The 20,848-nt window shown below is 47.8% G+C and overlaps 1 protein-coding gene across 1 annotated transcript in view; it reads right to left on the bottom strand.

Annotated features, from left to right (window-relative positions):
• The window catches only part of CS (citrate synthase), a 167,486-nt gene that overhangs the window by 33,130 nt on the left and 113,508 nt on the right, over positions 1 to 20,848 (bottom strand). The window contains exon 7 of the mRNA XM_086963819.1: positions 4,777 to 4,976. Within this exon, the coding sequence (XP_086819945.1) occupies positions 4,777 to 4,976 (200 nt within the window). The remainder of the gene's footprint in view (positions 1 to 4,776; positions 4,977 to 20,848) is intronic.

Genomic DNA, 20,848 nt, shown 5'->3' with positions numbered 1-20,848 from the left:
TGGTTGCCGACTGCTTTGGATGAGCTTGCCCTCAACAGTTAGTCGTCAAGGTATCAGAAGACTGGGACCCCTAATGTCCGAAGGTGTGCTACGACCACATTGTGAACATCTAAGTGGTAATGGTGAGACCACAGGTGAGCACTGTGAACTGAAAATGCTCTTGTCCCACCACGAACCACAGGACAGGCGGCCTGCAGGTCCACCACCACCATCCACTCTCCAGGGTCAAGGGCAGCCAATACCTGGGCCAGTGTGAGGATCTTGATTTTTTTTCTTCAAGGGGAAGACGATGAGAGAGTGCAGGTTTAAAAAAAGGACAAAGTCCTCCAACCTACTTTGGCACCTGAAAGTAGTGGGAACAACAACAAATACCAACTCCTGATGCAGGCACCCTCCATAGACCCTTTTCCAAAAAGGGCTTGCACTCCCTGTCGCAAGACAGACTAATGTTCTTTTATTAGTTGTGCTGTGGATAGTGGAAGCTGCGGTGGAGTGGCAGTGAAGGACAAGGTGTACCCCTTCTGAACTTTCTGCAGGACCAAACAGTCCAATGTGATTACCTGCCAACCCAGCCAAAATCCTCGGATCCTCCCTCCAACCGGGTGACTGTGCTCTACTAAGGGAACGCAAAAAAGAGTTTGACAGATGGGGCTTTGGGGACAGTGGACTGGGTGGCATGCTGACCTGGGCTGTGGGTCTTGCGGCTGCAAAACTGCTGTACACCTTGCGAAGGCTGAATTGGCTGATGGAACAGGGTGACTTTGTCAAAGCTGCGAAAAGAACTGTAGGACTGATAAGGCTGGTGAGCATACTGTGGCCCTGTACTCCTTGAACCAGTCCAGAGAGGGATTTGTCTTGTCCCTAAACAAGAGTTTCCCATCAAAGGGCATGTCCATAGGAGATAGATGGACATAGTTTGAAAAAACAGTGGACTGCAGCCAGGTGGTGCAGCGGATAAGGACGCTGGTGCCAATGGCCCGAAGATGGAGTTGATGTTGTACAAGCCACAACAAATTGGAACCTTGGCTGCATCATGACCATCCTGGATGTCATGTGTCAGGACAGGTCTGACATCGCCCTGGACACCTGGGAAGATCTGAGCGACCATACCCCAAAGATCATGGGGATAGCCGTCCAGGAGGCAGTTCGCATTCACAGATCAGAGGGCCAAGCTAGTGGAAGAAAATACCCTTTTCCAAATGTTTATACACATTTGGACTGCCTATCAGAGGAAGTGGTTGGGAAGGTATCCGGATTTGTTCGACTTGTAACCTGCACCACTGAGCTATCATGGACGGGGGTGCTGAAACACAAATGCAGGGCTGCCTGGAGCAGAGCAGTGGTGTCTTGCAATATGCTGATTGACCAGGGGATCAGAGCAAGGTTTGGCCCAAGCCTCCAAAAGGGTATCTGCATGTGCCTCATTGAAGGGCAGGGTGGGCTCAGTGGATGTTTGTGCAGGCGGTAGCACCTCTCTCAAGACATTTGCTTTGACCTCTAAGGTAGAGAGCTGGAGGGCAAACACTTTGGCTGCCCTGCCAGGTCTATTACGAAGAAGTGCTCTTCTCAGTGGCAGGACCAGGGGGATGAGAGGATGCCCGACTCAGGAGAGGTATCAAGGCCACTGGCTTCTTGCAGGTCATCATACCAATTTTCCTCATGGCATGGTTGCCCAATTTGATCACCCGCATCATAATCATTGTCCGAACCCATGCCAAATATGGAATGCAATGTATCTGCACTTCCTTGTGGGGGGTGGCACGTCTATTGGGGGAATTGGCACTTTGATGGAACCAGAACCCAGAGTTGGTTAAAGTCATAGTTGCATAGATTCTCAGAGAGTTCAATTTGGCACCTTGTCATCTGGCATCGGTGAAGTCTGCATCAGCATTGAATCCAAGCACTGGCAAGGAGCGCAGCACTGGAGTTGGAATAGTAGCCGGAGGAGGCCGAGTGGTGGATCTGGAGGGTCCAACTGGTGCTGAGGGCAAACTTCCAGGCGGTACTCCAGATGGAGGGCCTCTCAGTAAGGAACAAAAAAGTAAGAGCAAGGCCTCTCCGAACTCTTAGATCTGCGTCCGTGTTGCTGGCAGCTCCAAAAACTCTGGCAGTACCGGCATAAACTCCCACATTCATCGACTTCTGGAGCGAGATCGAGAGGAATGGTGCACCCTTGCAACTTACCAAGGGAATGTGAGTGACTGAGAGGGGCTGAGACCTGCTTGGATGTTTTGCATTTTTATTTCCGATTACCCAAACACTTGGAGCGTGATGACAATTGACCTCGGGAACCACTCCTGGGACTTCTGGATAGGGAACGGAATTGGGACTGACTCTTCAACTTGGATTAGGCTCACTGTGGAATCTTCTAGTGCTTGGTGACAGTTACACCTCAGTGTCTCATATAGCCTTCGGGGTGACAAATATGCAGTCACTGCAGGCCTTGGAGTCGTGGCTTGACCCCAGGCAAACTAGATCAAGATCTGCCACAGATATTGGTTTGAGACGGTCCTTAGAGGGTTTGAAGCCTGCTGTCTTGGGAGATTGACATTCCCCTTGCACACTGAAAATGCTTGTCTCAGAGACACAACGTAGTTCTAGATCCATGTCGTGAGGCATGGAAAGAAAGGAACTGACATCAGCATGCAGGAGTGGCAGTTCTATTGGCCCGCATGTCATTTTCAGAGTGTAACAGAGTCTCAGCACAGCGCCTACCAGTGCGCAGAGGTACTGCTTAAACGTTTTCCAATCCAGTTGGACGCATGTGGTATATTAGAAAGGTGAGACACCTGCAATTAGAAGTCTCCCTCAGAAATAATCACATTAAGGGGGTAAATCATCCTCATCATCTCTGGGTGGTGGTAAACTTTGGTCAGAATGAGAGCCAAAAAGATAATGGTGACTGACAGCAGATACCGCTCTAGTAGGGACATAGATTTAGAATCTGGCTGTATGGTGATCGCTGTACTTCAGGAATTTCATAGCGCAACATCAGTCGGCATAATGTTGAAGTTGGGGGAGGGGTCAGACAGCAAAACAAGCACTGGATCCTCCACCACCAGCAGCGGTACCAGCATTTATGTGGGAGAGACCTAAGAAAGTCATGGGGTAAAGTGTGTACCGGAGCCAGTACAAAGCCCATGATGGGTCCAAGGGCTTCAGTCGGCACTGCAGCATCGCTAAAGACCTGGAGAATTTAGGGTGCAACAAGACTAAATCGGTTATCTGCTCCGCAACTGGGGATTCAAAGGGAGAGTAACCGGCATATTAAAGCCTGCGTGCCTTTTCCTTAGCTCGAGAATGCAGGATAGTGTTTGTCCCACTTCACCTACTTGAGTATGTTTGGACTTCGGTTTATCAGAAGACTTTGACCGCAAAGTAGATCTCTAATGGGATTAATGGCAAGTCACTGAGGTGGGTCTGCACCTTTGACTTGGAGCAGTTGGGATTTACGCAAGAACGGTGACTTCTTGTGCTTGCGACATACAGCTTTGTTTGCCAGGCCCTCATCGCCTTTAAGTGCATGAGAAAGCATATCTCGGATTACATGGACTTGTGCCCTGAGCCCAAGGACCAGAAACACTTCAGGCGGGACGTCACAGATATCTGTTTGCAACAGTCTGGACACGGTTTGAAGCCTATGGTTTTATGAGGGGACAAGGTTTCCTAGCGCACTGGATTTTGTTTAGAAGATGTTGGAAGTGTAACAAAATTGGGAGCCGAAATCCAGATTTGCATAAGAAGACACAAAGAAAGGAACGGATATCTTGCAGGGGTAGTGCTTATATGCCACCCAACATTGCTAAATTGTTATCTGTTCCAGTCTAGCGCATGGGGAATATTCTTACAGTGAGGATTCTGCGGCCAGATGTATCCATCAGAAAGACGCACACAAAGAATATAGCTAGAAAATAGATGCATTTGTGGAGTACTTACTTGCAAAGAAAGCAAGGAGAAAACATGGAGGGAGATAGGCACACAGACGACATGGCAACAAGAAGCAGGAGGGGGGAAAGAAGCAAACGAGGGAGAGAGCTGGAAAACACATGCACTTTTGTGGAATGCTTAACCAAAAAAAGTAGTTCCCTAAAAGTGAGCAGTGTAGAAGCTGTGCTCCAGGGAAAGAAACAAGAAGATGGACAAGGAAAGCCATTGAATGGGAAGCAAGCAAATGGGTGACAAAGGTAAGCAATCAGGGATGGACTGGCTACCGGGGGTTTTGGTGTGTTGCCGAGGTGGGGGCTAATTTCACTGAGGTGGGGGCTGATTTAGTTGATGGAGACCTACGTGTGTTTTGAAATAAGCAAAACGATTTTTTTTCAGCACACGTATCAACGAAATCAGCCCCTAGCTCGGCAGCACACCAAAACGCCCGGGAGCCAGTCCAGCCCTGTAAGCAATGGGGTGGGCTTTAGGCCCACTGTAAGATCTAGTAAGCTTCCAATAGGTATTTTGCAACCAGATAGTGTGGGGTGTCTGGGAGGCTCGACCTTCAAAATATCAAATAAATTGACTCTCCAGAAATGTAAAATGGAAAGAACACAAAGACATCTGTGTGACTTATTTCCTAATTAATAGCTAGGGGCTTGTGGAGCGAGGTGGTCCCAAATATCATGGACTTTAATGAATGACTTGGCCTAATACTGGTCCTTACCCACTTTGACCTGAACAAAAAAGTTGAGGGCCACAAGTAAAGTCACAGAATATAGCGCCAGAAGATATGCTGGCAAAGAAGGCAGATGCTCGTGTGGGGATAGTGAGGTAGAGGACACCTACCTGTGAATTGTGAGGTACAGTCTCATCAGCTCTGTGAACTCTGGCTGGGTGTAACCCAACATGTTGGTGAAGTTGTGTGACCAGTCAAGGTTTGAGTCGATGGCTCCAATTCCGCTCCCTTCCCTGTACAGGTTACGGTAGATCTTAGCAGCAATGCATGGCAGCTTGGCAATCAGATCCATGGAGTCCTCATAAACCAACTATGAATAGAGGAGGAACAATTCATGCAAAGGACCCAGGTGTTAAGTAACAAAAACATGATATATTTAAGCAACTTTGAAATACCAGCAATAACATTAATTAGAAATGTAATTGCTGTTAAAAAGATGAAAACATTGTTACAGGTTTCAATGAATGTACTGGCTGTCCCCCATTCCCAGTAGAAAGCTCCCAATGCAATCACTTCAAGTTCTGTCATTGGATCCTCTCCTATTCATAAACACCATAATAAGTAAAACAGAAGTACATGAAAACCTGCCCATAAATAACATTTCCCACATATAATATTTTTGATTGTTTTAAAAAATTATCCAATCAGCCAAATCAGGCACTTAATACATTTGAATGAAAGGATCATTCTTTAAAACAATTACTTAGACCATAATGCCAAAGGAAAATGTGCATTTTGCACAGCCTGTAAGAAAGCACAAGCACACTGTACTGTTAAGAATACCAGAAAGTGCCAGCCTTCCCAACATTCAGCATAATAATGCACTACTTGAAAAGAGAACCTGATCCCACGTTCAGTCAAGGGAAGCAGACAATCTGGTCATCGGTTCTGGCAAGAAACATGCAACAGACTGCAGTTTATCTTACAAGCTTCCAGAAATGGAAAGTGGACCAGTTTGTAGCGCCATTCTCTGACGAGCATCTTCCAAGTATAGGGAGCTTCAGGCAGGCCTTAACTTCACAGCAGAAAACACAAAATGCCAACACTTCACATCCAGATCCCTTGAAACTGTTCACTGGAAACACCATTTTGATAAACTGTACATGGCAATTTGCCTATGAATTTCCTCCAATCCCACTGTTTCTCGAAGTATACACAAGTTCATTCAATCCAAAGTGACACTGATCCCCCATTGCTATGGGGCTGACAGACTATGGTGGCATAAGGCTCGCCTACATCCTACAATACAATAACACTGTAAGCTCCCGTGAGGGCTGGGTCTTTACTCCATAACATCAGGCAAGTTATTCCCTCCCCAGCCTGCCATCACCGACCTTGCCTACTGGTATCTAGAGTAGCTCCTATACACCCACCTGAACCTTGCAGATAACTGCGAGGACGTCCTGAGAGGGTCACAGCATCCTCCCTCTTAGCCACTGAAGCAGAACCATGTGAAGAAGAGAAGGACTGCCTTTTTTTAAATTTATGAGCAGTGGTGGCATCCGAATGTAGTTTCTCTATTAAAGTGCATTCATTCAGATGCTACCACTGCTTAACGGAAAAGTCCACCTCGAGCATCCTTTTTCACCTCCTGTGATTCAAGATTTTCTGGAGGGACTTGGGAACGTTTCCCACCAAATCAGAAGACTTTTCCCTCTTTGGAATTGAACATTGCCCATCATAACAAAAGGGACCTACACCTGAATCAACGCACACATTTAAAATATAATATTTGTCACTAAATCTATCGGAAGGGCGTTAATTATCAGACTGCATATAATACAAGTCTGTCTTCTAAGCAAACCACAGCAGGAGCAATCTGAAGGCAAATTCATTAGAAAAGACAAGCCCATTCTACCAGAAGCATCATTGTATCCGGAAGGGTGAGCAGACTTAAAGCTAAATGCACTGAAGTATCTACTATGGTGTTCCAAGGCACCCCCCCCCCCCCCCATCCACACAAAAACTCTCTTCTCCAAGGGAGCGCTCTCACCATCCTTAAATGTAAAACGAGTTCTAAGCTATTACATGCAGGAAACGACAGACCTGAGAGAAACTGAACAGCAGTTATGGCAGTGTGTGCTAGGCCTGCCTGCTAGGCAACCCACAGCATGAGGCATAGTATCCTGTAGCAATATTTGATATCAGGCGGTGACCTCTCTCTTACAAGGTAAACAAAGATCTTTGTACAGGAACCAGCCTGCTCTAATAAGAAACGCTCCTGTTGCAAACACTTGTAGGGTTGGCAGCAGGAGATCAGTGCATGCATGTATTAATCATCCGAACACTGACGCAGACTCCAGAGCAGATAGTTGGTTGGTTAAGCATCCCTTTGTAACCTGCGTTCTTTGCTTGTATCTCTGCCACGTCTGATGAAAGGTCGCTCTTCAGCTTCCTACTGTTCATGGATATAGCAAAGATGTTGCCAGCCTCAGCATACAATATGGGCCAGAGGGCCAGCCTACCTCAGACATTGGCTCTCTTGCATTTTGCCTCATGAAGTGCACACCTACCGAAAAGGAAGTGCACTTCAAAGCCAAGCTTGGTAGCCCAATACTTCACCAGAGCTACATTTGTTCTATTATTTGTATTTTCTCCTGTCATTAAAAATATATTTTCATGTTATAGTAATTCAAACGTTACCTTGTCTCTACGTAAGGAGAAGCATATCTTCCTGTGATATGCATTAAACAAAGAGTTTCTTTACCTGTTCTATATACAGCTATTAGAAAGCATCTGCCACATTCTATCAAAATGGAATTTTTTTTTACTTAAGATTTTAATGAAGCATATGTAAGCAAAACAACAAGAGAGAGAGGGCAATGTGGTAGGAGCCACTCTTAGTCCCGCCAGACCATCAATATCAAACATCATAAGAGTGTGTCCATAAAAAGAAGGAGTTTGTGGGAAGAGTCACTCTAGTTAGGATGAAGAAGCCTCACTCACCCACCTAGTTGGTGACATGCTTCATCATCGGGTCCCCAATAGAGATGCCGACTGCATCTCTGGTGTGCTACGACGCCTGATTACAGCAGAGCAGGTTGTTTTTATGTGCCTTCAAAGAGTGCAATGAGTGCAAAGAGTGGTGGGAACCCGATGATGAAGCATGTCACCAACTAGGTTGGTGAGTGAGGGTTCTTCTTCCTAACTAGAGTGAGTTTTCCCATGAACTCTTCTTCTTTTTATGGACAACTCTTATGTTGTTTAATATTTAAGCATATTGTCATTTAGGCGGCTACATCTTTTCAATATATTTAAGCATGAGACAAATACCTGCTATAAAAAAATAAACACTGTACCAGCTGCTTTACAGGGCCAGACCTATTTGCTCATGAACATTTCAAAACAAGCTTTGACAAAGCCAATAGTTCGGGCCTGTGGTACCTATAGGGTCTGCCAATGCTTCTTGGCGATGCTGGACAGCAGCTGCAAAAAACAATGCCTTTATCAGTGCTGTTAGGTACTGCAGACAAAAAAAAGTGATGACGTGACCAGAGGAGGAGGTCACGTCCTTCTGTAGGCGCCTACACATTCACAAGGGGGTTATTTTCTTTAATAACCAATCAAAGATCACAGGCACCACTTACAATGGTCAATTACAAAAAAAATGCATGTAAGCCAAAGTGCGTTTGCGGAGAGTTGACAAACAGCAATATGGCAGCTGCCTGGTTCACAAAGAAAAAATATTCCCCAAAAAACGTAAGTTTCGATACAGAGGCAACAACAGCAGGTTCTGGAAAAGCAAGGGTGCAGGTCAGTGGTGGGCACGAGGGAGAGATTAACATGAAGGAGACTGCACAACAGGGGGGTGGGGAAGAAGCAAACAAGGGAATCAGAAAAACAGCACGCAGGGGGAAGTGCAAGAGAACAAAAGTTACTTACCAGTAAATTGTGGTTCTCCAGTATTGGGGTCTTTCATAGATTCACATGCTTGAATATTCCCCGTCAAAGTGGGAGTCCCACGGTACCTAACATAGCAATGTAGCAATAACATAACCATAGTGCAGGTAATAAATAACCATAGAGTAGTATTGAAACAGAGCCTAATAGATCGAAAACTTGTCACTTTTATAACATATCAAAGTCCTTGTAAATAGTCCAAACTACAGCCAATCAGGCACTAGCACCCTCTAGAATGTTCTCCTAAGAGGCTCAGGCCCTCAGATTTTTGTAGCACAAGAGTGACATGAGAGTCCAGCAGAAGAGAAGAGCCTCTGAGGGGAGGAGGGTGGGCCGCATGTGAATCTATGAAAGACACCAATACTGGAAAACCACAGTTTACAGGTAACTTTTGTTCTTCTCCAGAATTGGGGTGTCTTTCATAGATTCACATGCTTGAATAAGAGTAGTTAGCAGTGATACCAAGATAATGCAAGGTACATAATAAATCAATTGTAAAACACAGTAAGATAGAGATACTTAAGCATAGAAAAAAACTGTACCTTGTATACAGGAGGAGGGAAGCAACTTAGGCTCACTTTATTTAAAGAGATTACGTAGGACCGATTGCCCCACGGCTGTGTCAGCAGCTTCCAAACAGTAGTGCTTGGTAAAGGTGTGCCTGCTGGACCATGTTGCAGCTCTGCAGATGTGCTGAAGAGGTACACCAGCAAGCAGCGCAGTAGAAGAGGAAACTTTTCTAGTAGAATGCGCTCGAACAGTTGCAGTAAGTGGCTTTCCAGCTTGCTGATAGCAAAAAGCAATTGCAGTAGATATCCAGCGTGCAATCGTCTGTTTGGTGGCTGGATGCCCCTTTCGCATAAGACCGTAGGCTACAAAAAGTCGATCAGTCTTACGGATACTAGCCGTCCTTTGAAGATAACATTTCAGACATCTTTTGACATCTAAAGAATAGTGTACCCTTTCTGCTGATGTTTGAGGATTAGAGAAAAAAGTTTTTAAAATGACAGGCTCATTAAGATGGAAATCAGATGGCACTTTGCGGATAAAGGCCGGATTGGTGTGGAGCAAGACAGAGTCCTTGGTGAATTGAAGAAAAGGGGTTTAGGAGTAAAAGCCTGTATGTCACTGACTCGACGAGAAGTGAGAGCCAACAGCAGCGAAGTCTTCCAAGAAATTAATTTGAGAGCGACCTTATGGATTGGCTCAAATGGGGGCTTCATGAGTTGTGCCAATACAATGTTTAAATGCCAAGGAGGAGGAGGGCGACTAATTGGGGAAAACATCCGAAATAAGCCCTTGAAGAACTTCTGAATTACTCTGGAGGAGTAAAAAGAGGTGGAACCATCCTGTCAAAATCTTGAAATTGCTGCCAGAAAAACTTTAATAGTAGAATTCGAGAGGCCTGATTTTGCTAGATGTAAAAAGAAAGGCAAAACTTGGTTTGGTGTGTAATGAACGGGCTCTACTTTAGCAGCTTCACACCAAAGACAGAACAGTTTCCATTTGAATTTGTAGGTTCACACAGTAGAGGCTGCCCAAGCCTTAGCAAGAACTTCCCTGCAGTCTCAAGGAATGTTTAAGTTGGCAAACTCAGTGCTCAGGTTCCAGGCCGCTAAAAGAAGAGATGCCGGATCGGGATGACAAACCTGTCCCCGATCCATTGTCAGAAGATCCGGAATTGAGCGGATTAGAATCGGGTTGCACTGCGACAGGAGCAGGAGTTCCGTAAACCAGATATGTCTAGGCCACCTGGGAGTTATTAGAATAATGTTGCAAGGTTCCCTCATTTTCCGAAGGACCCTGGAGACCAGAGGAATCGGCGGAAAAGCGTAGGCATACATTTTTGACCAGTTCATCAAAAAAGCATTCCCGCACGGCTCTGGTTAGGAAAGCCAACTTGCATAGAATGGGCATTTGCGGTTCAGATTGGTTGCGAACAGATCCAGAATCAGGGGTGGCCCATAACCGAAAGATGCGTTCCAGTATGGGTTGATGTAAATCCTACTTGTGGTTGGAAGAAGTTGACCTGCTCAGAGAGTCCGCTAGAATGTTGGACGCTGCCGGAACATGTACTGCAGTCAGAGTGATTTGATGCTGGATTGCCCAATCCCAGATTTGTTGAGCCTGAAGGGATAGCAAAATGGTCCATGTGCCCCCTTGTCTGTTTATATAGTGCATGCATGTTGTGTTGTCTGTCTGGATCAACACCGAAGCTCTCTGAATGATGGTGCGAAAAGCCTTTAGCGCCAAATATATGGCAAGTTAATCCAGAAGGTTGATGCGCCCGGTCCTTTGGTGGGTATCCCACCTTCCTTTGACTGTGAGGGGCTCCCCAACTTCGAGAGATGCGTCTCGTGTGAGAGTGATAATAGGGGTGTCCACCAGAAATAGACGACGTGAAGAGAAGTTTGTTTTGAGAGTACTGCACAACAGAGCCATTTTCATCGGAGATGTGACCGTGATCATATAGTTGAAGGATCCTGAAACTTGAGCCCATTGTTTGTCGAGTTCCTCCTTGATGAGTTTCATTTTCAGGTGGCAGTGAGGAACTAGGGGAATGCAAAAGGACAACATTCCTAGCAAAGACTTTCTTGACCGGAGGGAGGTCGCAAAGTCATTGACTCCTTTCGTGTGACACAAAGGCTTTTGCCAGTTTGATGTCTATTATGCCCCCAAGAACGTCCTGAGTTGATCGGGAATAAATTTAGACTTTTCTAGGTTGAACGTAAGGCCCTGAGACTGGAAGAGGGACCTGCAAAGTAGAGTGTGTCGGGATGCCAGTTCGAATGACCGTGCCGTTAGAAGGCAGTCAGCGAGATAGGGAAATATTTGTACTCCTTGTAGACGAAGATAAGCTGCCACCGGTGCCAGGACCTTGGTCAACATTCGGGGCGCAGAACGAAGGCCAAATGGAAGGACCTTGAATTGGAAATCTCTCCCAGACTCTCTGAATGTGAGGAATTTTCTGTGCCTGGGCAGGATCGGGACATGAAAATATGCATCTTGAAGGTCCAGTGTGGTCATGTACTCTTCCTGGAATATTAAAGGGAGCACCTCCTGAAGAGACGACATTCAAAAGGTTTGCTTTTTGAGGTATTAGTTTAGGGAGCGTCGGTCCAGAATTAACTATGGGCGAATTTTGCAGATCTGTGATCCACAAATTCACGCAAAATCAGCAACAACAAAAAAAATCGCCGAGTTCGCGGAATTTTTTTTGTGGATTTGCCCAAAAAGACTGTTTCCCACTGTCTACAGTGGCTAATCAGTAAGTGCTACCTCGTTGGGCAAATGTATAGTACTTTTCTTACACTACAGCTGCGTAAAGTGCGTAAACGGGCCATGGACATCAGCTGCTGCTGTGGAGGGGTGGCATCCCCCAACCATACATCAAGTGGTGGGCCAGAAGTGGCGGGAGGCAGCAGTTGGTGGAGTGGGGGTTTGGTGTCATACCATGGGGCCCGGGGCAGCGTGATACTAAGAAGGGGGGCTCCTGCCTCCTTGCAGCTAACTGCGGCCTCCTGCGGCGCGATCTGGGCCCCATGACGGAGGTGCTGCACCCCCCTTGCTTCTCCCCCACTGGGCAGCTGCTCTCACCGCGCGCCTGCCAGACGGGCGCAGTCGAGCCTGGGCCCTGAGAGTCGGCTGCTGTGGTGGAGGGGTGGCATCCCCTGAAAATATGCAGAGTGAGTGGGGCGGACGCTGCAGGAGGCAGCTGGTGGCAGAGTTGGGGGTGGGAGTCGTACCGCAGGGCCTGGGGTAACGAGATACTGTGAAGGGGACTCCCGCCTCCTTGCATCTGGCTGCAGCCTTTCCTGGCACGCTCAGGACCCCATGCACCCCTCACTTCTCTGCCTCGCCCCCGCTAAACGGCTGCTCTTGCCGCTTAAAATCCAAGGCAGCGTGTTGGCTTCCAAGCACCGGGCGAGAGAGGGGATTACGGTGGCACAGCATGGCTGGTGCAGGAGTGCAGGGCCACAAGGCCTGGGATGGGCATCGATTCTGGGGGAGCGGCCCTGCTGTGCACCGAGTGCTTCACATATCACCGCCCACCCTTCTCCTCCTCAGTCGACGGACATATCCGATTTGTGACTCCCCTGGCCTGGACCCCTTCCTGTAGGTCTGCCAGGGCTGCAGGGAAAGCGTGAGCTGGCCATTAAAAAAAAATCCGCCCGCTCGCGAATTTTCGGCAATTTTGCGAAATTGCCGAAAATCCGCAAATTTCGCCAGCGTAACGGATTTTTGGCCAATGCTTATCCAGAATGGAGCGCCATTCTCCCGACTTTTTCTGTATAAGGAAAAACCTTGAATAGAGTTCAAGCTCAAATTTGCTTTATTCAAGGTTAACTCATAAAAGCATTTACAGTCATCAATAAAACCATTAAAAGACATTTATATAAAAATAAGGCTAAAAACAGATAAAATACATCAGTTGCATTGTAAGGTAAAATTCTACAGATAAAATACAGACACTCTGACAGTACGTCGTCTACGATCATCTGCCTAAGAACTTTGGTCGAATGGACCATGACCAACCAAGATATTTAGCAGTGGCTATGGCTATAGGCAGTGAAGAACTGGTACAGATGATTCTTAGGGCTACCACACTGCTAGTTGTTCCTAGATTCTCGCACATAGGAGTAAGCCAGATGCGTCTGGGCTCCACGTAGGATTTACATACAAATAAAAAGTGGCCAACAGTTTCATCATGCACTCCACAAGATGGGCAAATACTAATCAATGGGCCACCCCACCTGCCTGTCAGAGATCCAACGGGGAAGGGCACCCGCTCTGATCTGGAAAAGCAACTTCCTATCCCTCAGGTTAGTGATGACATCCCAGTAAAGTTCGAGGCTGGGAAGGGACTTTGATTCCAGGAATCTTCCAGCCATAGTCTCTGTGCTTGTTTCGTTCCAGGTTCGGACGGCCACCCTTTCCCAATAAATCTCTTTGAGGGCTGTCTTTGATGGAAATGAGGCACCCTCTGGGTTTTCCCATAACATGTGGAGGCCGAGGACACCCAGCATTTTTCTAAGTTCTTTCAGCCATCCTATTTTGTGGAACACATCTGCTTTAATAATGTCCTTGAACCCCTCAAAGTAATGTAAAAGTTCAGGTGTAGTCCAAAGTCTACGCCAGTACATGATTGGACGCAACCGTGCTAGGTCAACAACAGCCTTCCTGCCCAGATCATAACTAAACGGCAGCAAGGGAGAACCTTTAGGAAGGCCAGTAATAAGTCGGAAGAACTTGTTTTCCGTAATTTGCAATGACTGAAGATTCTCATTGCCCCACAGCTCAGCAGCGTAGAGTGTTTATCCGAGGGCTTTGGCCTCATACACCTGAAGTGCTGGTTTAACTGGGCGAGGATTTACAACAGGTTGCTCCACAGTAGGTGGATTATCTTTCATAGCTTTTCGACCTTTTCTTTTCCTCACACCAGTGTTATTTACTAGTTGTTACTTATTCTTTGGGATTGCTCCCGGGTCTTTCCCACACTGTTGCCTGGTGTTGTGTTTTTTTGACTATGCTGGGCACAGGGGGAAACTTTTGAGGAGATAACAATAACTCTGAGGCTGTAGACTGACTACTGAATGACGCCTGTGGCGAATTACAAATGGGAAGCTGAGGGGTGGGGAGTTCTAGAATAGGGGACACACTTAAACCGCTATTAACATTTGGGTTATCAGGAGACCGCACAATTGCAATGTGTCCCATAGAAGACCTTGCGATAGCCAGCTCCAGGGATACACGTCGCTCCATTATAGTGATCCCCTCATCAACAACACTATTCATCCTCGTTATGAACTGGTCCATAGCTCCCGTGAAATTGGCGGCATCTGTTCTCCCCTTAACCTCCGTTGGCGGCATAGCAGACTTCCCAGTTAACTACAACAATGTAAATGGGCAAAGTACTCACAGGGGTATGTTGAACGGTTGACGAAAAGGGTGTGGCCCGTCCCGGCCTCCTCCGGCCTTGAACGGGCCCGCCCTTGGCCCGAGCGCGACTCGCGGGGCGAGAGGCGTTCCTCTCTTTTTACTGCGCCTCCGGGCGCTCTACTTGCGTCACTACCGCCGGGGCACCTGGGAAATGGAGTCCCGACGGAGGCGATGTCACTTGTGCAGCGCAAGTGTTGTGCAGCTCTAAAGTCCGCCTGTTAGGCCGTTCCCCTCACGGCAGCAGGTATGTTTCTTCCGACCTCTGAATTTGTGAAAACGCTCCCAGTGAGCGATCGGCGCTCCTCTCTTTTTACCGCGCCTCCGGGCGCTCTACTTGCGTCACTCGCTCCACTACCGCCGGGGCACCTGGGAAATGGAGTCCCAACGGCGGCGATGTCACTTGCGCAGCCCGAGTGTTGTGCAGCTTCAAAGTCCGCCTGTTAGGCCGTTCCCCTCACGGCAGCAGGTAGGTTTCTTCAGACCTCTGAATTTGTGAAAACGCTTTAACTGGTTTTGTTAGGGATTTTCTGTGCTCAGAGCCAAGTGCACCGGCTATTTGTTTGTGTCTTACAGTTGCAATGTCTATATGTTTGGACCATCTTGGGTCATTTGATACATGGATTCCCAAGTATGTAAAGGCATTGACAACCTCTAAATGACGACCATTCATAACAATGTGGGATCTACGGCCACAACAGGGATTAAAAACCATGAGCTTTGTTTGGCCACATTAATTTCTAAGCCATGGTCCTCTCAGAATTGATCAAAAATGGATAAAGCGTGCATAGAATCCTCTGCCCCTTTGTAGTTTCGGAACCCCTTTGATCGCGCCTTTTCTCAACAAGATTGTGAGTTGACCTAAAAGCTCCTTCAAATGGGCAGGAGGAGGACCACTGGGCAGAGAATTGAGAGGGATCTTTACAAACTCGTGCCGCCTGTGCACAATATCCAGAACCCATCGATTGGTAGTAATCTGTGACCATTTGGATTAGAAGCAGGAGATTCGACCTCCAACCTTTGTGTGGATGGGGGGTATAAAGGGTGGCAGATGGAAAAAACATTGTTTCTTGGAGGAATCTCTTCCTCTAAAAGAGGATTTACCTCTGTACTGTTTGTAAGAGGCCACCAGCGTTGTCTGTATGATTGTTGATTCTGGGAGAAGTAACATTGTTGGCTTTGAAAAGAGTTGTACTGCCGGCACTGATTGGAACCTTTCCGAAAGGAAGAGTAGGAGCCACAACCGATTGCACCCCGAAAATGTGTTTGTTTAAATTGAAGAGTGCCGAGAGCACGAGCAGTTTTGGTGTCCTTCTTGATCGTCTGAAGGGTATCATCAATGTGTTGGCCAAACAGTGATTTACCGTCATAAGGCATGTCCAATATTTTCGTTTGTACCTCTTGACGGAAAGAGCCGCCTGAGGACTGCCGCTCCTGCCAGTTGTCGAAAACCAGCAGAAGAGACATCAACAGCACAATCAATAAGTTTCAGCGCTTCTGCCTTAGAAGGTTCTGGTATCAAATCTACGAGGGAAGAAATGAACGACCACATCTGTTGGTCATAACGGCCGAGGATAGCTAAAGAATTGGCCGCCCGGACTGCAGTTGCCGCCATAGTGGAGAACTTTGTACCAATAGCAACACGAAGTCTTCCCTCACATCCAGAGGAGCCGATAACAGAGACTGGGGATTCCTGGCACGACGTTGTGCTGCCTGAGTAATCATGGAATCCAGGTTTCGGCTGTGTAATAAGACAAGCAGGAAAATTTGCAGGGGCCTTGTACAGCGGGAATGGAATTAGAGTTCAGAGTGAGCTTGAGACCCCCTTGCCAAATAAAATCTATGATGGAAATAGCGCGTACTTGTTTCTGTGGCTTGTCTTTAAAGCCATACAAGAAACCATCCTCGTATCTAGTGACCATAGGGAGGTGAAATCTCTTTGCCGCCCTTTCCATAAGGACATGGAATCCACTGATATCCACTGGTGGAGAACCAAGAGGAGCTGGAGCGGTGGGGGACGGTGTTTGAATCTGATAATTGTCCCATTCAGTGAGGAGGGGTCCATCATCCAGCTCACCCTCCCCTCTGTCATCATAATCATCATCATCATGTCCTCAATGACATGTGGAGTGTCCTGGCGCTGGAATCGTGACGCCCATGTAGAAGGCGGGGGAAGCGGCTCTGCAGTGAGCAGAGGTGGAAGAGGCGCTTGTGGTTCTGGAGAGGTCTGGACTGAGGTTGAAAAACAACAGTAATAGTAATCCAGCATAAATTGAAGATTGGAAATGAGGGATATGGGCATTTGCGCCATAAGAAGATCCGGTGCTGGTTGGCCGGTACGCTCTGAAAAATACTCATGCTCCTGGTTGTCCTCAAAATCCTGGCATTTAATTAGAAGCTCAGAGGGACTGCGAGCAGCCCAAAACCTGTCATCCTCCTCTGAATCACTTTCACCAGCGTTCGACGAAAACAGCTCTGCTGGGAGATTAGGAGTTGATTGAATTGGCAACAAGGTATCCAAAGAAGACTGCCGGCGCTGAAGCAGAGAACCTGTAGACTTCAAAGGAACTAAATCCGTGGATGCAGCCATCGACGCTGTCGCCGTCCACTAGAGAAGTTGCCGCTGGACTGTCGACGAAGCCACCGTACACGAAGCCCCCGTCGTCGAAAAATTGTGCGTCGACGAATGCTACTTATGCTTAGTAGACGCTGTCGATTAAGTCAAAGGCACCATAGACGACAGAGGCCTCACCTTCACCGAAACAGTCAATGGCAATGTTGCCGATGACAGGATCATAGCCAGCATCATAGACAAAGAAGTTGAAGTCGTCGTTGTAGATGCGACGACAGAAGTCCTCGACAACGGAGGGAGCGACGACGAGCTAGTCGGCGAGATAGCCAGTTTTTTAGGCAATAACTGCTCAGATAGAGTCTTGGACACCCGAGAGTCAGATCTCGGGGCGTAGAGGGTGAAGACAGACTCCGAGGGGCAGGAAGCACCCCTTTTGAAGATGAAGGCAGGTCTGTGGACATAACATGAGGTTTCTTCACCACCTTGATTTTAGGAGAAACCTCCTCCGACTCACTGGCTCTCTTCAATGATGAAGCAGTCCGGAGCGAGGAAACACTTTCCACATCTGACAGGGGGTTATCCATAGTCTCCTTCTGTGGCTATAGAAGTTGAAGACGCCCCTCTCTGTCCTTTAAGGTCTTTTGAGAGAAAGTCCTGCAAAATTTACAATCTTCACCTGATGTTCAGGGTAGAGGCAATAAATGCACTTCTAATGAGGATCCTCTGAATGAAGTCGAGGTTTTCCACATGTTCCACAGGGTCTGAAGAGGGACTTATTGGTTGTAGACATGGCAAAAAAGAGGTCTTTCAGAAGAAAAATAAGAACAAGCACTGGCGTTGCCAATAGGTCTCGCAGTAGGAAAGTTGGAGCTATTGGTTTTGTAAATGACAAAGCCCTTTATGTTTTTAAAATGAAATAAAAAATAAAAGGCATTGTTATTTGCAATTGTAATGGCTCCAACTTTCCTACTGCGAGACCTATTGGCAACGTGAGTGGCGTTGCGCGGGTGAGCGGCGTTGCGCGGGTGAGCGGCGTTGCGCGGGTGAGCGGCGTTGCGCGGGTGAGCGGCGTTGCGCGGGTGAGCGGCGTTGCGCGGGTGAGCGGCGTTGCGCGGGTGAGCGGCGTTGCGCGGGTGAGCGGCGTTGCGCGGGTGAGTGGGGTTGCGTGGATGAGTGGGGTTGCGTGGATGAGTGGGGTTGCTTGGATGAGTGGGGTTGCTTGGATGAGTGTGGCGTTGCGTGGGTGAGTGTGGTGTTGCGTGGGTGATAGTGGGCTTGCGTGGGTGATTTCCCTTTTAATGAATATTTATTTTGTTAATCATGGTGAGCTGGCCACAGACATTTAGCCCCTAAGCACCGACCATACCCTTGTATATAACCCCCAGCAATTAAGGTTGTTGCAGGGTTAGAAACAACTCATGCAGCATAAACACAGGCAGGGCAAAACAGTGGTTTCACAGCAGAATCGGCAGTCTGAAAACCGTAGCAAGGCACAGGGGTTGGGGGACGGGCAAGCAATGAAGAGACAGGAAAAAAATAAAATGGGGGAGGGGGGTGCAGGAACGATTGGAAAGCTCGCAGAGGAGGAGAGATAAAAGCTGCAAATGCAGTAATAGAGTGATAGATAGCAAATACAACTTTGCTCAGGGTACTTTATCAATAAAATAAATATTCATCTAAAAAAGTTTGATTGCAAAGCGTCCTGTCCAGCTTAATGAGTGCGACAAAGTCAATTAATCTCTCATAGGCAAAACCTAGTGACTTTGCTAATGCTTGTTCCCACTTGAAGCATAAACGCAGCAGATGTATGTCCGAACGCCTGCCACACATCTCCTCCCCTCGCTTGATTCCCGCCCCCACCACCAGGCTTTTTTTTCTTACTGGAACACTTTCAATTTCTTGACAGCTCTTTGTTACCGAGCGGATGAGAGCTGCTCACATCCGGGTGATGTTGGCATCGATCCTGGCGAGCGATAATAGCGTCTTATATAGGTCAGAGATTAAAAAAAACACAACGGTGCAGACACTGGAGCATGCATACGCCACTGGCTAGAGAGAGCAACCCGAACTGCGACTCCACTGTCACTGCAGCTCCCCTCCCCACCCCACCGCTTCTGCCCTCGCTACAGCGCCCTCGTGCACCACAGAGAGTTAACACGCACCGGAGATTCGCTCAAATGCAGGGAATGACTAAAAGGCATCTGGCAACCAACTGTAGTCAATTCGTTGACGCACTTTAAATGTTTACTCCCTGCTAAGTACTACTTGAAATTAAGAACAAGTTTAACTTTGTCTGTTCATGAAGTGCAGGTTGTGAGGTGAGGTAAAGAGACATCGCACAATCTCTCCTAAAAATAGATGCTTTAATGCACGCAAGACGGTATGGACTAGATTGAAGGGTGTCTTATCGGTCCCCACCCAACTGCAGGAGTTTGGCCAATGTCCGCCAAAGATCCCTGGCACCCGTTGCCACATAGCACCGTCTTGAGCTGTCCCTTGGTCACATCAAACTTCCTCCCAAAAATGGGATGGTGCGCAAGTCAGGTATGCATGGATAAGAGTGACACAATGGCCGGTTTCTTTTTTTTTTATTTCTTCGTATTGCAGTCATCCTAAACCCTCACGTGGACAGTTATGCTGGAGCACTGTTTAAAAATACGTCATCTGCATGTTACATGGTGTAGCACGTGCGACGTCACGCACCGTGATATTACTTGCAAACTGCCTAACTTGCTTAGCAGCCCACTTCTGTGTTTTTAGGAGTTGCTCCCTGCCCAGCGCTACCCCCAGACTGCAGGAAATTGCTCCTCTTGAATCCCCTCTAAAGAGGCACACACACACACAATTTGCAATGTCTACCAGGGTGTGACTCCAAAGTGAATCACGCAGATTTCATGCAATAGTTTGCGGGGAGAGAGAGGGGATGTGCTGGTGTGGGAGGGGGGAGGTGCTGGTGTGGGAGGAGTGCTGCTAGGGCAAGGCTGTGTTTGCGGGGAGGGAGAGGGGAGGTGCTGGTGTGGGAGGGGGGAGGTGCTGGTGTGGGAGGAGTGCTGCTAGGGCAAGGCTGTGTTTGCGGGGAGGGAGAGGGGAGGTGCTGGTGTGGGAGGCTGTGTTTGCGGGGAGAGAGAGGGGAGGTGCTGGTGTGAGAGAGGGAAGGTGCTGGTGTGGGAGGGGGAGGTGCTGGTGTGGGAGGCTGTGTTTGCGGGGAGAGAGAGGGGAGGTGCTGGTGTGAGAGAGGGGAGGTGCTGGTGTGGGAGGGGGGAGGTGCTGGTGTGGGAGGAGTGCTGCTAGGGGAGGAGAAGCCTGATGCCGGATGGGAGCGGGAGAGCCTGGGAATGCGAGAGGCTGGGCTTGCATGCGATGCGCGTGCATGTACACGCGAACTGCAAGAAAACCGCTGGGCTGAAAGCCCTTTGGTTTGACTTGTGTTTTGCCGACATGAATTCTCGCTCCGCTCGATGCGCTTACGCGCATCGATAGGTCGCGAGACCTAAAAAACTGAGTAGAGCTCAGAGAGACTCCCTTCACACGACGTGCAGTAGAAAATCTCAGGGCCTGAGCCTCTGAGGATAACATTTTAGAGGTTGCTAGTGCCTGATTGGCTGGAGTTTGGACTATTTACAATGACTGATAGGTTATAAAAGTGACAAGTTTTCTATCTATTAGGCTCCATGTTTCAATGGTACTCTATGGATATTTATTACCTGTAGTATGGTTGTGTTATTGCTACATTGCTATTTTATGCATCATGGGACTCCCACTGCGACGCCTGG

The sequence above is a fragment of the Lissotriton vulgaris genome, chromosome 1_1, assembly GCF_964263255.1.
Source record: "Lissotriton vulgaris chromosome 1_1, aLisVul1.2, whole genome shotgun sequence".
NCBI classification, from domain to species: domain Eukaryota; kingdom Metazoa; phylum Chordata; class Amphibia; order Caudata; family Salamandridae; genus Lissotriton; species Lissotriton vulgaris.
This window is presented reverse-complemented; position numbering and strand designations above follow the sequence as displayed.